The 15,344-nt window shown below is 37.8% G+C and overlaps 1 protein-coding gene across 1 annotated transcript in view; it reads left to right on the forward strand.

Moving 5' to 3' along the window:
- The window catches only part of CUNH12orf40 (chromosome unknown C12orf40 homolog), a 95,339-nt gene extending 80,213 nt beyond the window's left edge, over positions 1-15,126 (forward strand). The window contains 2 exon segments of the mRNA XM_040233493.1: positions 4,930-5,015; positions 14,440-15,126. Of these exon segments, the coding sequence (XP_040089427.1) occupies positions 4,930-5,015; positions 14,440-14,895 (542 nt within the window). The 3' untranslated portion in view covers positions 14,896-15,126.
- Positions 15,127-15,344: the final 218 nt, after the last annotated feature.

Consider the following 15,344-nt stretch of genomic DNA (forward strand, 5'->3'; position numbering starts at 1 on the left):
AGTAATGAGCCTCCAATTAAATAAATTTATATTTTAAAAAAAAGTAAAAAAAAAATAAAAATAATACATAATACTTTTGAATACCTTCTCCATTGTATTTCCTATCCTGCCTTCTAGAGGCAACTATTATCCTGAATTTGGTTTTTATGATAGCACATGTAGACTTTCGGAGAAGGCAATGGCACCCCACTCCAGTACTCTTGCCTGGAAAATCCCATGGACGGAGGAGCCTGGTAGGCTGCAGTCCATGGGGTCACTAAGAGTCGGACACGACTGAGCGACTTCACTTTCACTTTTCACTTTCATGCATTGGACAAGGAAATGGCAACCCACTCCAATATTCTTGCCTGGAGAATCCCAGGGACAGGGGAGCCTGGTGGGCTGCCGTCTATGGGGTCGCACCGAGTCGGACACGACTGAGGTGACTTAGCATGTAGTTTTCCGACTGCTTGGTTTGGAGCTTTCTATGACAAATTGAGGCAAAATCTCTATATTTTTCTGTGACTTATTTTTGTGTGTGTGTGTTCACCTAGAAATATGTTTTGAGATTCAATCACGCTGACACTTGTGACTTTAATACATTTCATCATTTATTTTCTGCTATACAGCCTTCTATTGTATGAATGTAACACAATTTATACATCTTCGGCAATGATTATTAAGTTGTTTCGAATATTTTGCTATGATAAACAATGCTACTTTAGCAAATTTTGACACTTCTCCTAGCACACGTATATAAAAAATTCTTCTAGGATTTATTTCTAGAAGTAGAATTGGCTAGTTCATATGATATGCACTCTGCTGTGCTTAGTCACTCAGTCATGTCCAGCTGTCTGCAATCCCATGGACTGTAGCCTGCCAGGCTCCTCTGTCCATGGGGATTCTCCAGGCAAGAATACTGGAGTGGGTTGTCATGACTCCTCCAGGGGATCTTCCCAACCCAGGGATTGAACCCAGGTCTCCAACATTGCAGGGGGATTCTTTACTGTCTGAGCCACCAGGGAAGCCCAGGAATACTGGAGTGGGTAACCTATCCCTTCTCAATGGGATCTTCTGACCCAGGAATTGAACCAGGGTCTCCTGCTTTGCAGGTGGATTCTTTACCAGCCAAGCTACCAGGAAAGCCCAAAATAAAGCCTAAAAGTGTATAAATGCACATATATGTGTGTCTTGTTCACCTGCCCTTCTCACTCTAAATGTAATGTAGGATATCTTAATACAGTGTGTTTTATACATAAATTAAATGGATTTATTTAATAAATTTTCTGTAGGTTTCCTTATATCAGTATTAGGCATTTATTAACCCTTTATTTATGTCCATTTAGTAATCCATTATGTGGATGATCTATAGTTTACTCAGACAGTGCCCTGTTGCTGGGCATTTGAACTGATTCCTGGTATCTCATTTTTGCAATGTTCAGTGAACAACTTTGAGCACACATTTGTTAATTGTAGAGGTAGATTCCAGGATAATTTCTAGAAATGGGATTGCTGAATGAAAGAGGAGATACATTGTGGAGTTTTTGTGCCTTTTTTTTTTTTTTGATAGTTATTACCAAAATCTGTTTTTGATAGAGATTGCTGAATTCCCCATTGCATCATTTTGCAATCCTATCATAAATGTGATTTTTATTCCACAGCCTCACTAATAGTGATTGTAGTCTAACTTTGGAATTTTTTAGAATCTTATAAAAAGAGAGAGATGGAAGTTTCAGTTTGTACTTCCTTTCCTTGAGTGAAGTTTAGCATCTTTTAAAAATGTGTAATGGTTATTTGTGATTTTTTCTTTTTTCTGTGAATGTCATTTGCATCCTTAGGAGCATTGAGTTTTTACATGTTTTTCTTGATATTTAAGAGTTCTTTATATATTAAAGAGATCTAGCTCTTTGTGATGTGTCACAAATATTTTCACCTAGTTTATTATTAATTTTCGATTTGTTTGTTTTTACTTTGCTTATGGTATCTCCTGCCTTGCAAAAGGCTAAACATTTTTTATGTAGTTAATGTTATCAATCTTATCTTTTATACTTTTGGATTTAATTAGAAAAACTCATCACACTCCCTGGTTACAAATGAATTCTCTTATATTTTCTTCTAGTATTGGTATGATATTGTATTTTTTTGCACTGAGAATTTATCCTGATTTAGGAGTTTATCCTGATTCAAGTTTTTAAAAAATGCATCTTTCTCCTAGGTATTTGTAATACTACCTTCTTGTGTCAACTTTCCATATATACTTTAGTCTGTTCTGGGGCTTTCTTTACCATTCCATTGAGCTTCCTATTTCACATGTGCTAATATCACATTATTTTTATTATAATTACTTTATACTGTGAAAGAAATGGCAACCCACTCCAGTATTCTTACTGGGAAATCCCAGGAACAGAGGAGCCTAGCGGGCTACAGTCCATGTGGTTGTGAAAGAATCAGACACAACTTAGCAATTAAACAGCGAAATCAATGTTTAATTTCTAAGAGTTACACCTCCCTTTGCGCTTTTTAAAGATTTTTCTGGTTAGTTTTGATTATTTTTATATATAACTTTAAAATCAACTGTGTAACTCCAAGGAAAAGGGTTTTCTTGGGGGGAAAAAAGACCACGTAGCAAGTGGGATCTTAATACCCCAACCAGGGACTGAACCTGTGCCCTCTATAGTGGAAGCATGGAGTCCTCTGTTTTCCATATCAGCTATACCTTTGTGCATTCCCAGCAATGATGCACCAGGGTTCCAGTTTCTTGAAATCTGTACCAACGCTTATTATTTTCATTTTTTTCAATAAGTGGCCATTTTAATGGGTGTGAGGTGATATATAATTGTTGTGTAGGTCTTTTAAGACAGTGAATTTTGCCAAAGGATTTTGTGATATGGACCATCCTAGCATTCCTAAAATAAATCCCACCAAATCATGATGCTTTATGATTAAGTTTACTTGTCTTATTTTTAATTTTATATTTTAAAATTTTTAACTCATATACAATTTTTGCATTGATGCTGTTGGTAAGATTGGCCTATATAATATATGTGTGTGTATGTGCATGTGTAATCTTTCTAACATTTTGGAATTAATGTTCTATCAGATTGCCAGAATTTTTTTAAGTTTATAGTAAAAATTGAGGGTATTTAAAAACTGTCTTGAAATTTGGACCACTTGCCTCTTCAACCAAATCTCACTGTTTTATTGCAGATCTTCATCACCTCATAACTTGGTTGTTGAGTTAATCTCCCAATGATCTATGTTTTCATCCATTTTACCGTTGTTTAATTAATCCCCAATTAGATGCCTTGGTAGACAGTCTAAAATTTCCTTAGTATTAAAGCGCACTTCTACACTTTCTTTTCCCCCATCACATATACTATTTTTCATCTTGTCTTTTGGGAACTTGCTTATTCATCTTATAAAACCTATTCTTTATCTTGTGCTTTCTTTATTACTAGTCACCAAATCTCTTTCCCTAGAACTCATCACACTTAGGTATCTACTGCTTTTGTATCTTCTATCACTTTTATTGTTGCAGCTAACTTTGTGACTATTTTTAAAAACTGTTTTTCCTCATCTCAAAATGCTGAGTCCTTTGAGCATTATGGCCATGTATTCCTAAAAACTATTACAGTGCCTTAATAACTCAAGTCTTGAATTTACATTTTAATCTACATTCACTTAATAGACATTTTTCTTCTCTACTAATAACTGTGGGTTTACTGTACTTATGAATTGAATGGACCTTATTGTGGGGGAATACACTTAGTTCATGTTGTTAGTAAAATCCTACTCTTCTGCTCTCTACTCTCTGCTTTCCACTGTTAAGAAGAACCTTTGTGAGGATGTACATTCCTTTTAGAATGATGAACTGAGTACCTAAGTTCTCTCTACCTCAGCTGACTGACAGGTTCTGTTACAGAAGGCGCCAAATCCAGTCTGAGGTATGAATAGTAGTCATGGTCTGCTGTATATAGGAGAGCATGTGATTTATTTATGTTGTTGCACCACATTCCATTATCTTTTGCTTTTTTTAAATAGCAAAGTCACTTTTACAAGCAAGAAGAGGAATGGTTGAACCTACTGCTCATCTATATATAGTATTGTATTTATGCGTTCTAGGGAGTCATGACCTACTTATGAGGCCCATTTTTAAACTTTTCTTAGAATCATAAGAGAACATATTAAGCAGATAATGAATAACATACCAGGTGCTTTGAGTTAATTTTTGAAATACTGTTTTAAAAAAAATAAATTTAAGTGTTACAGTCATCAAATGTCAAAAGATATATTTTTATATTAATTTTGAATTCACAAATAGCTTTAAAATTCTACAGTTATGAAATCATAGGTTAAATATCAATCAGTTGTATGATGAAGTTTCATTTACTAAACTAGCAAATGTCTGGTACCTTGGCTTATCCTTCTTCCTGTGGACTGACATTTTGTTTGTTCATAAAGCTTCATTATATTGGGAAAAAAAATGTTTAATTTCTCTGTTCTCGTTTCTTCCCTTATGTTTCCTCCCCTTGTTTTACTTGTAAATACACGTTTTGTTGTTATTGTTGTTTTAGTCACTAAGTCGTGTCCAACTCTCTTGCGACCCCATGGACTATAGCCCACCAGGTTCCTTTATACGTAGGATGTCCCAAACAAGAATACTGGAATGGGTTGTCATTTCCTTCTCTAGAGGATCTTCCTAACTCAATGATAGAACCCACGTCTTGCATTGGAAGGCAGATACATGGAGAATAAATCCAAAATACCCTGTCAAATGCAAGCTGCCACATATCCAAAATTTTAACTTTTAAAATGTTCTGTAGTATGTTAACTGAACTTATTTACCAACAGCTATTTTCTGCCTGTGTATATATTAATAGATATTAGTCTTCAGAAATTAGCAAATATATGGTACCTTAATAAACTTGGAAAATTAAATCTTTTTTTCAGATCTTAATTCTTCACAGAGTAGTCAGTCTTCCAGTTACTCTCCAAGGCCAACAGATAGTAGTTGTTTCAATTCTAGTTCAGAGATGGTAAGTTATGTTCTTTTTTTGCTTGTTAACATATGCTGTACTAATTTAGGATAATTTGTATTTCTTATAGTTTACCTTTTCATTGTGAAAAAAAAGTTGAGATAATAGTGAAAATAAATGTAAATTAACGTGAAAATATTAAGAATGTAAATTAAAATGTAAGCATCATTCATTTATGTTTATGAAGCATCATACATTCATGTTTATAACATGTTCATTGTTATTTACAAAACACTCATATTAAGATATGTGTGTGTGTGTGTGTATATATATATATAGTAAATGTGTGTTTCTTTTAAGAGTTTTTAGAAGAACCCATTCACAATAATTGAAAACCTTAAACAACCAATAATACATACAAAGAGAAAGTCTCAAGGCTTATATAAAGAAAACTATAAAATATAATCTGAATAATGGGAGTGACATGTTTAGTGCTGAGTGGGAACTATAATCTGAATAATTGGAGTTGCATCATATTCTGAGTGGATGTCTCACAAATCACATGTTTAAATGGAGTTCTCCATTAATTTTTCCTTCTTTTCATCTACCTTTTGTCTCTAGCTTGCTATCCAAACTGCTCTTGCCAAGGAAGGACACTAGTGACCTCTAATGGTGCCAAATTCATCGGGCAGTTTTCAGTTTTTATTTTACAAGATTTTCTAGCCATGTTAATAGAATTATTTCCTTTTCTTGAAACATTTTCTTCTCTTTGCTTTTGTGATGCACACTATCTTAGTTTCCTTCATACCTCTTTGTATGCCACTTTATGCCTTTGCCCACTTCTCTTCCACCTTTCCCTGTATATAAATTGTAGTTTAGGGTTTGCTTCAGGACCCTTCTCTTCTCTTAACCTACACTCCAAATTCTAGATGATGTTACATATTCCAGTGACTTTTTATACTATTGCCTGGTTGGTGATAATTCTCAACTTTATGAATTCAGCTGAGATCCTTAATTAAGTATCCAATTTCTTACTGCATATCTTCTTAGATATTTCACAAAAAGCTGAACAGCCCCTAATCTCCTTATATCAGTTTTCCTGATAGTTCTCATATTAGTAGATCAGTAGTGGGACACTCCTGAGCGACTGAACTGAACTGAGGGGGTAGTTTTCTACCCACGCAGTTGTTGCCAGAAACTTTAGTTTGGCATCTCAGTCTCACCTGCCTTCCTAACCATATTCATTTCATCACTTTATCCAGTCAATTCTACCTGCAAAATAAATTGCATATTTATCTACTTCTCTCACCTACTAAGTGTCAGTACACTAGTCTAAGGTATCATCATCTTGTTCTTAAATTATTATGGTTGTTGCTCAAGAGATCTACTTCCACTCTTGCCCTACTTTTTTTCCAGTTAGCAATCATTATGATTTTTTGAAAGCTTAAACTGAATAATGTTATTCCTGTGTTTGATTATTCAGTGGATTCCTCTTTTGCTTTAGAATCTAAACTACTTACAGTGGCCTCAACCCTGTGTGATATAGCTTCTGCCTACATTTCCAACTTGTAGTGTTCCTCTCTCACCACACATTGACATGCGACTTGCTTAGCTGAGTGGTCTCTTTTCTGCTTCAGGACATTTATATTAATATATTCTGTTAGGTATCAGCTTAAACAGTGCTTTTGAAGCCCCTCCTTGACTTTTCAATCTAAATAAGGCCCCTTAGATATGTTCTTATAATACTTCATACTTGCTCTTCATAATGTTTTTTCAACTTATAATTGTAATTATGTGATGAACATCCTTTCCACATACAAGAGTGTGTGCTGTCAGTTAGTTCAGTTGTTCAGTGGTGTCCAACTCTTTGTAACCCCATGGACTGAAGCACACCAGTTTCGCTGTCCATCACCAGCTCCCAGAGCTTACTCAAACTCATGTCCATCAAGTCGGTGATGCCAACCAACCATTTCTTCCTCTGTCATCCCATTCTCCTCCTGCCTTCATTCTTTCCCAGCATCCGGGTCTTTTCCAGTAGGTCAGTTCTTCGCATCAGGTGGCCAAAGGATTGGAGTTTCAGCTTCAGCATCAATCCTTCCAGTGGGATTAAAGACTGATTTCCTTTACGATGGATTGGCTAGATCTCCTTGCAGTCCAAGGGACCCTCAGGAGTCTTCTCCAATAACACCACTGTTCAAAAACATCAGTTCTTCAGTGCTCAGCTTTCTTTATAGTCCAAGTCTCACATCCATATATGACTAATGGAAAAACCTTAGCTTTGACTAGACAGACTTTTGCTGGCAAAATAATGTCTCTGCTTTTTAATATGCTGTCTAGGTTGGTCATAGCTTTTCTTCAAAGGAGCAAGCATCTTTTAATTTCATGGCGGCAGTCACCATCTGCAGTGATTATGGAGCCCAAGAAAAGTCTCTCAGTGTTTCCACTGTTTCCGCATCTATTTGCCATGAAGTGATGGGACTGGATGCATGATCTTAGTTCTCTGAATGTTGAGTTTTAAGCCAACTTTTTCTGCTTACCTCTTTCACTTTCATCAAGAGGCTCTTTAGCTCTTCTTTGCTTTCTGCCATAAGGGTGGTGTCATCTGCATTTCTGAGGTTATTGATATTTTTCCCAGTTATTGATATTTCTTGATTCCAGCTTGTGCTTCACCCAACCCAGCATTTCACATGATGTATTCTGCATATAAGTTAAATAAGCAGTGTGACAGTGTATAGCCTTGACATACTCCTTTCCTGATTTGGAGCCAGTCTGTTGTTCCATGTCCAGTTCTAACTGTTGCCTCTTGACCTGCATACAGATTTCTCAGGAGGCAGGTCAGGTGGTCTGGATTTCCCATCTCTTTCAGAATTTTCCACAGTTTGTTGTGATCCACACAGTCAAAGGCTTTGGCATAGTCAATAAAACAGAAGTAGATGTTTTTCTGGAACTCTCTTGCTTTTTTGATGATCCAACAGATGTTGGCAATTTGACTCTGGTTCCTCTGCCTTTTCTAAAACCAGCTTGAACATCTGGAAGTTCACAGTTCACGTATTGCTGAAGCCTGGCTTGGAAAATTTTGAGCATTACTTTGCTAGCATGTGATATGAGTGCAGTTTTGTGGTAGTTTGAGCATTCTTTGGCATTGCCTTTCCTTGGGATTGGAATGAAAACTGACCTTTTCCAGTCCTATGGGCACTGCTGAGTTTTCCAAATTTGCTGACATATTGAGTGCAGCACTTTCACAACATCATCTTTTAGAATTTGAAATAGCTCCACTGGAATTCCATCACCTCCACTAGCATCGTTCATAGTGATGCTTCCTCTGGCCCACTTGACTTCACATTCCAGGATGTGGAACTCTAGGTGAGTGATCACACCATCATGGTTAGCTGTGTCATTCAGATCATTTTTGTATAATTCTTCTGTGCATTCTTGCCATCTTTTCTTAACAGCTTCTGTTTATGTTAGGTCCATACCATTTCTGTCCTTTATTGTGCCCATCTTTGCATGAAATGTTCCCTTAGTATCTCTAATTTTCTTGAAGAGATCTCTAATTATTCCCATTCTATTATTTTCCTCTATTTCTTTACACTGATGACTTAGGAAGGCTTTCTTATCTCTCATTGCTATTCTTCTAGAACTAACACCAAAAAAAAAAAAATGTCCTTTTCATCATAGGGGACTAGAATACAAAAGTAGGAAGTAAAGAGCTACTTGGAGGTACAGACAAGTTTGGCCTTGGAGTACAAAATGAAGCAGGTCAAAGGCTAACAGAGTTTTGCCAAAAGAACACCATGGTGTTATCTGGGTCATGAAGATCTTTTTTGTATAGTTCTTCTGTGTATTCTTGCTACCTCTTCTTAATATCTTCTGCTCCTCTTAGGTCCATATCATTTCTGTCCTTTTTTGTGCCCATCTTTGCATGAAATGTTCCTTAGGTATCTCTAATTTTCTTGAAGAGATCTCTAATCTTTCCCATTCTATTGTTTTCCTCTATTTCTTTGCATTGATCAATGAGGAAGCCTTTCTTATTTCTCCTTGCTATTCTTTGCAACTCTGCTTTCAAATGGGTATATATTTTCTTTTCTCCTTTGCCTTTCACATCTCTTCTTTTCTTAGCTCCTCAGTCAACCATTTGCTTTTTGCATTTCTTTTTCGTGAGGATGGTCTTGATCACTGCCTCCTGTACAGTGTCACAAACCTTCGTCCATAGTTCTTCAGGCAGTCTGTCAAATCTAATCCCTTGAATCTGTTTGTCACTTCCACTGTATAAGTGTAAGGGATTTTATTTAGGTCATTCCTGAATGGTCTAGTGCTTTTCCCTACTTTCTTCAATTTAAATCTTAATTTTGCAATAAGTAGTTCATTATCTGAGCCATAGTCAGCTCCCTGTCTTGTTTTTGCTGACGGTATAGAGCTTCTCCATCTTTGACTGCAAAGAATATAATCACTCTGATTTCAGTAATGACCATCTAGTGATGTCTGTGTGTAGAGTCATCTTTTGTGTTGTTGGAAGAGGGTGTTTGCTAAGACCAGTTCATTCTCTTTGCCCTGCTTCGTTTTGTACTTCCAGGACAAATGTGCCTCTTACTCCAGGTATCTCTGGCCTTCATACTTTTGAATTCCAGTCCTATATAATGAAAAGGACATCTTTTTGGGTGTTAGTTCTAGAAGGTCTTGTAGGTCTTCATAGAACTGTTCAACTTCAACTTCTTCAGCATTACTTGTTAGGGCATCAGTTCAGTTCAGTTCAGTTCAGTTGCTCGGTCATGTCTGAGTCTTTGTGACCCCATGAATCACAGCACTCCAGGCCTCCCTGTCCATCACCAACTCCTGGAGTTCACCCAAACTCATGTGCATTGAGTCAGTGATGTCATCCAGCCATCTCATCCTCTGTCGTCCTCTTCTCCTGCCCCCAATCCCTCCCAGCATCAGGGTCTTTTCCAATGAGTCAACTCTTCACATGAGGTGGCCAAAGTACTGGAGTTTCAGCCTCAGCATCAGTCCTTCCAATGAACACCCAGGATTGGTCTCCTTTAGAATGGACTGGTTCGATCTCCTTGCAGTCCCAGGGACTCTCAAGAGGCTTCTCCAACACCACAGTTCAAAAGCATCAATTCTTCGGTGCTCAGCTTTCTTCACAGTCCAGCTCTCACATCCATACATGACCACTGGAAAAACCATAGCCTTGACTAGACAGACCTTTGTTGGGAAAGTAATGTCTCTGCTTTTTAATATGCTATCTAAGTTGGTCATAACTTTCCTTCCAAGGAATAAGAGTGTTTTAATTTCAAGGGCATAGACTTGGATTAATGTGATTTTGAATGATTTGCCTTGAAAATGAACAGAGATCATTCTGTCGTTTTTGAGACTACATCCAAGTACTGCATTTCAGACTCTTTTGTTGACTGTGATGGCTACTCGATTTCTTCTAAAAGATTCTTGCCCACAGTAGTAGATATAATGGTCATCTGAGTTAAATTCACCCATTCCAGTCCATTTAGTTCTCTGATTACTAAAATCTCAATGTTCACTCTTGCAATCTCTTGTTTGACCACTCCTAATTTGCCTCGATTCATTGACCTAACACTCCAGGTTCCTATGCAATATTGCTCTTTATAACATCAGACTTACTTCCATCGCCAGTCACATCCACAACTGGTATTGTTTTTGTTTTGGCTTTGTCTCTTCATTCTTTCTAGAGTTATTTGTCCACTGATCTCCAGTAGCATACTCAGCACCTATCGATCTGGGGAATTTCCTATCTTTTGGCCTTTTCATACTATTCATGGGGTCAAGGCAAGAATACTGAAGTGGTTTGGCATTCGGTTCTCCAGCGGACCACTTTGTGTCAGAACTCTCCAACATGCCCTGTCTGTCTTGGGTGACCCTACACGCCATGGCTCATAGTTTCACTGAGCTAAACAAGGCTGCAGTCCATGTGATCAGATTGATTAGTTTTCTGTGATTGTGGTTTTCAGTCTGCACTCAATATGCCAGCAAATTTGGAAAACTCAGCAATGGCCACAGGACTGGAAAAGGTCAGTTTTCATTCCAATCTCAAAGAAAGGCAATGCCAAAGAATGCTCAAACTACCACACAATTGCACTCATCTCACATGCTAGTAAAGTAATGCTCAAAATTCTCCAAGCTAGGCTTCAGCAATATGTGAACTGTGAACTTCCAGATGTTCAAGCTGGTTTTAGAAAAGGCAGAGGAACCAGAGATCAAATTGCCAACATCTGCTGGATCATCAAAAAAGCAAGAGAGTTCCAGAAAAACATCTATTTCTGCTTTATTGACTATTCCAAAGCCTTTGACTGTGTGGATCACAATAAACTGTGGACAATTCTGAAAGAGATGGGAATACCAGACCACCTGACCTGCCTCTTGAGAAACCTACATGCAGGTCAGGAAGCAACAGTTAGAACTGGACATGGAACAACAGACTGGTTCCAAATAGGAAAAGGAGTCCGTCAAGGTTGTATATTGTCACCCTGCTTATTTAACTTATATGCAGAGTACATCATGAGAAATGCTGGACTGGATGAAGCACAAGCTGGAATCATGATTGCCAGGAGAAATATCAGTAACCTCAGATATGCAGATGACACCACCTTTATGGCAGAAAGCAAAGAAGAGCTAAAGAGCCTCTTGATGAAAGTGAAAGAGGAGAGTGAAAAGTTGTCTTAAAGCTCAACATTCAGAAAATGAAGATCATAGCATCTGGTCCCATCGCTTCATGGGAAATAGATAGGGAAACAGTGGAAACAGTGTCAAACTTTATTTTTGGGGGCTCCAAAATCACTGCAGATGGTGACTGCAGCCATGAAATTAAAAGACGCTTACTCCTTGAAAGAAAAGTTATGACCAACCTAGATAGCATATTGAAAAGCAGAGACATTACTTTGCCAACAAAGGTCCATCTAGTCAAGACTATGGTTTTTCCAGTGGTCGTGTACTGATGTGAGAATTAGACTGTGAAGAAAGCTGAGCACCAAAGAATTGATGCTTTTGAACTGTGATGTTGGAGAAGACTCTTGAGAGTCCCTTGGACTGCAAGGAGATCCAACCAGTCCATTCTGAAGGAGATCATCCCTGAGATTTCTTTGGAAGGAATGATTCTAAAGCTGAAGCTCCAGTAGTTTGGCTGCCTCATGCGAAGAGTTGACTCATTGGAAAAGACTCTGATGCTGGGAGGGATTGGGGGCAGGAGGAGAAGGGGATGACAGAGGATGAGATGGGTGGATGGTATCACCACCTCAATGGACCTGAGTCTGAATGAACTCCGGGAGTTGGTGATGGACAGGGAGGCCTGGCGTGCTGCGATTCATGGGGTTGCAAAGAGTCGGACACGACTGAGCGACTGAACTGCACTGCACTGCCACTGATGGAGAAGGATAAGAGGCTTATGGAGGCTTCCTGATGGGAGAGAGTGACTGAGAGGGAAACTGTATCTTGTTCTGAAGGGTTGGCTATGCTCAGTAAATCTTTAATCCAATTTTCTGTTGATAGATGGGGCTGTGTTCCCTCCCTGTTGCTTGACCTGAGGCCAAACTATGGTGGAGGTAATGAAGATAATGGAGACCTCCTTCAAAAGGTCCCATGCAGAAACTGCTGCACTCAGTGTCTCCAACCCTGCAGCTAGGCCACTGCTGACTCCTGCCTCCACTGGAGGCTCCTGGACACTCATGACCAAATCTGGGTCAGTCTCTTGTGGGGTCACTGCCCCTTTCTCCTGGGTCCTGGTGTGTACAAGCTTTTGTTTGTGCCCTCCAAGACTGTGTTTCCCAATCCCCTGTAAGTTCTGATGGATCTATGGTGGGGTTAATGGTGACCTCCTCCAAGAGGGCTTATGCCATACCCAGGCCTGCTGCACCCAGAGCCCCTGCACCTCCAACAGTCTACTGCTGACCTCTGCAGGAAACCCTCAAGCACAGTTTTGGCTCAGTCTCTGTGGTGTCTCTGGGTCTTGGTGGGCACAAAGTTTGTTTGAGCCCTCTGACATCTCTGGTCTGTAGGGGGTGTGATTTTAAGTGTGATTTTGCCCCTCCTACCATCGTGCTGTGGCTTCTCCTTTGCCCCCAGATGTGGGGTATCTTTTTTTGATGGGATCCAACATTCTTCTGTTGAGGTGTGTGATGTAGAGGACAGCAATCATGTCTGCTTCACTCACATTGCAGATGCTAACTCAATATTTATTTCTTGAGTACGTGTATTGATCTTTATTTTCTCTAATTTGTGCCCTGTCCGTTTTAATACTATTTATTGGGCTTACTTTTCCTATTTTAGTGCCCATCAGCTAAGGCTTATATTTCATTTTAGGTTTTTTAATGTTAACTTTGTTTTTTATTTTTAGCTAAAATAATATTTTATATAGTAATTTTTTTATTAAAAAGAGTATTTTGTTTAGTAATTAAGATAGATTTTTGTTGAAGTTGAAAAATTAAAGTTACTAAATTGAATCTAGGCCTATTAAAAATTCTTAACATTTGACTTTTTATCTAGTGATTGTTATATTTAGTACTATTTAACTTTTCTTTTGTATATTTTTCTGTTAGCTGATGCTATTCTTAATAAGTCTTCTTGAGACTGAGTCCATGAAAGATACAATGTAGATATTTTTTAACTTAAAGAGTCAAGGAGTGAATACTAAATTGTATGTGTTAGCTTTTTAATTCAAAGTTCTACTCTGCTCTTAAAGTAGTTGAAGAGTATATGTTCTGTATCATTTCATCTCAGTGAAAAGGTAGGATAATGTCACCTATGATTATGAGGACTAATAAGAAACAAAAGTCTTCTCTTTTTAGTGCTTTTCTATCTTTAATATAAGTGAAAAAGTGAAAGCTGTTCAGTTGTGTCCGACTGTTTGCAACCCCATGGACTCCAGGCCAGTATACTGGAGTGGGTAGTGTTACCTTCTCCAGGGAACCAAGCCAGGGATTGAACCCAGGTCTCCCACATTGCAGGTGGATTCTTTACCAGCTGAGCTACCACAGAAGCCCAAGAATACTAGAGTGGGTAGTCTATCCCTTTTCCCACATTGATTGAACCCAGGTCTTAATTCTGCCACCTGATTTTCCCACCTGATTGAACCCAGGTCTCCCACGTTGCAGGTAGATTCTTTACCAGCTGAGACTCCAAGGAAGCCCAAGAATACTAGAGTGGTAGCCTGTCCCTTCTCCAGGGGATCTTCCCAACCCAAGAATCGAACCCAGGTCTCCTGCATTGCAGTCAGATTCTTCACCAGCTGAGCTACTAGGGAAGCCCTTTAATATAAAGATTCTTAATATTATGTCATGCTATTTTAAAATCTATAACCTTGATTAAAAAAAAAATCTAGGTTGATGTGCCACCTATTAAAGTCTTTTCTTTTGGGGGAAGTTTCTATAATGTGAATTTTAAGAATTTCTCCTTTGAAGTGATTGAATATTTTTTTTTTAATGTAAGCATCATTTACAGCAAAATTACTAATTTCTTCTAGCCATCAGAAGATGAAGATCAAACTGAAGATTCAAATAGGAGATCCATCAAAGCCAAAGAAACAACTAATAATTTTTATTTAGAAAACATGGAAAAATTTCCATGTGATAAGGTTATTAATAACAATGCCAAATTTCATAAACAAAATGAGAATTTTAACCAGTTCTCAGTGAATAATAATATACATCAGTTCCCAGAGTCTCAGTGTAATTCAGCACACATATTGGAAAGCAAAACCAGTAATAACTGCATTCTACAGGTTGCAAGGTGCGATGCATGGGTACAAACAGAGGGTGAACTTACAATGGAGGAAAAATTAGATGCTGCCATACAATGTGATATAATTTCAAAATGTAAATGTAGAAATGAGGTGTCTTCTTTTTGTAATGTTGAAAGGTACAATGAAAATGTTAAGGCAGATACCACTGGAGGGCAGGAAATCCTTAGAAACAACTAATATTCTAAAACCTTAACCTGAGATTTTGCATTTGTTTTAATGTTTAGAATCTCACTAACATAATAAAGAATGAGAATATTTTTGTAGCTAAGCAACTAGATGAAAGTATTCAGAAGATGTATTTATTTTTTAGTATTACTAATTTATGCTTTAATTTCCCATAGGTATTTTTAATAGCTTTAGTATGTCTTAAAATTTTTTAGAAAATAATATATATGTAAATTTACCATTATTCTTATGCTGATTATTTATTATATTATGAAATGCTGCTGTTTATGGATTAAAAATGTTTAACTATTACTTCTGTGAAATGAAAATATCTCCTGCCATGTTAATAAACAAGAAATGTCACAGTCATCAGCATTTTCTGACCTCCAAATGTGAATGAAGGCTCCCAAAACGGATCCAGTGGATGCTGCCACTCCCCATGGTGACTGCTGAGGAGCTGG

The sequence above is a fragment of the Oryx dammah genome, unplaced genomic scaffold (genome assembly GCF_014754425.2).
Source record: "Oryx dammah isolate SB20612 unplaced genomic scaffold, SCBI_Odam_1.1 HiC_scaffold_29, whole genome shotgun sequence".
Classification (NCBI taxonomy): domain Eukaryota; kingdom Metazoa; phylum Chordata; class Mammalia; order Artiodactyla; family Bovidae; genus Oryx; species Oryx dammah.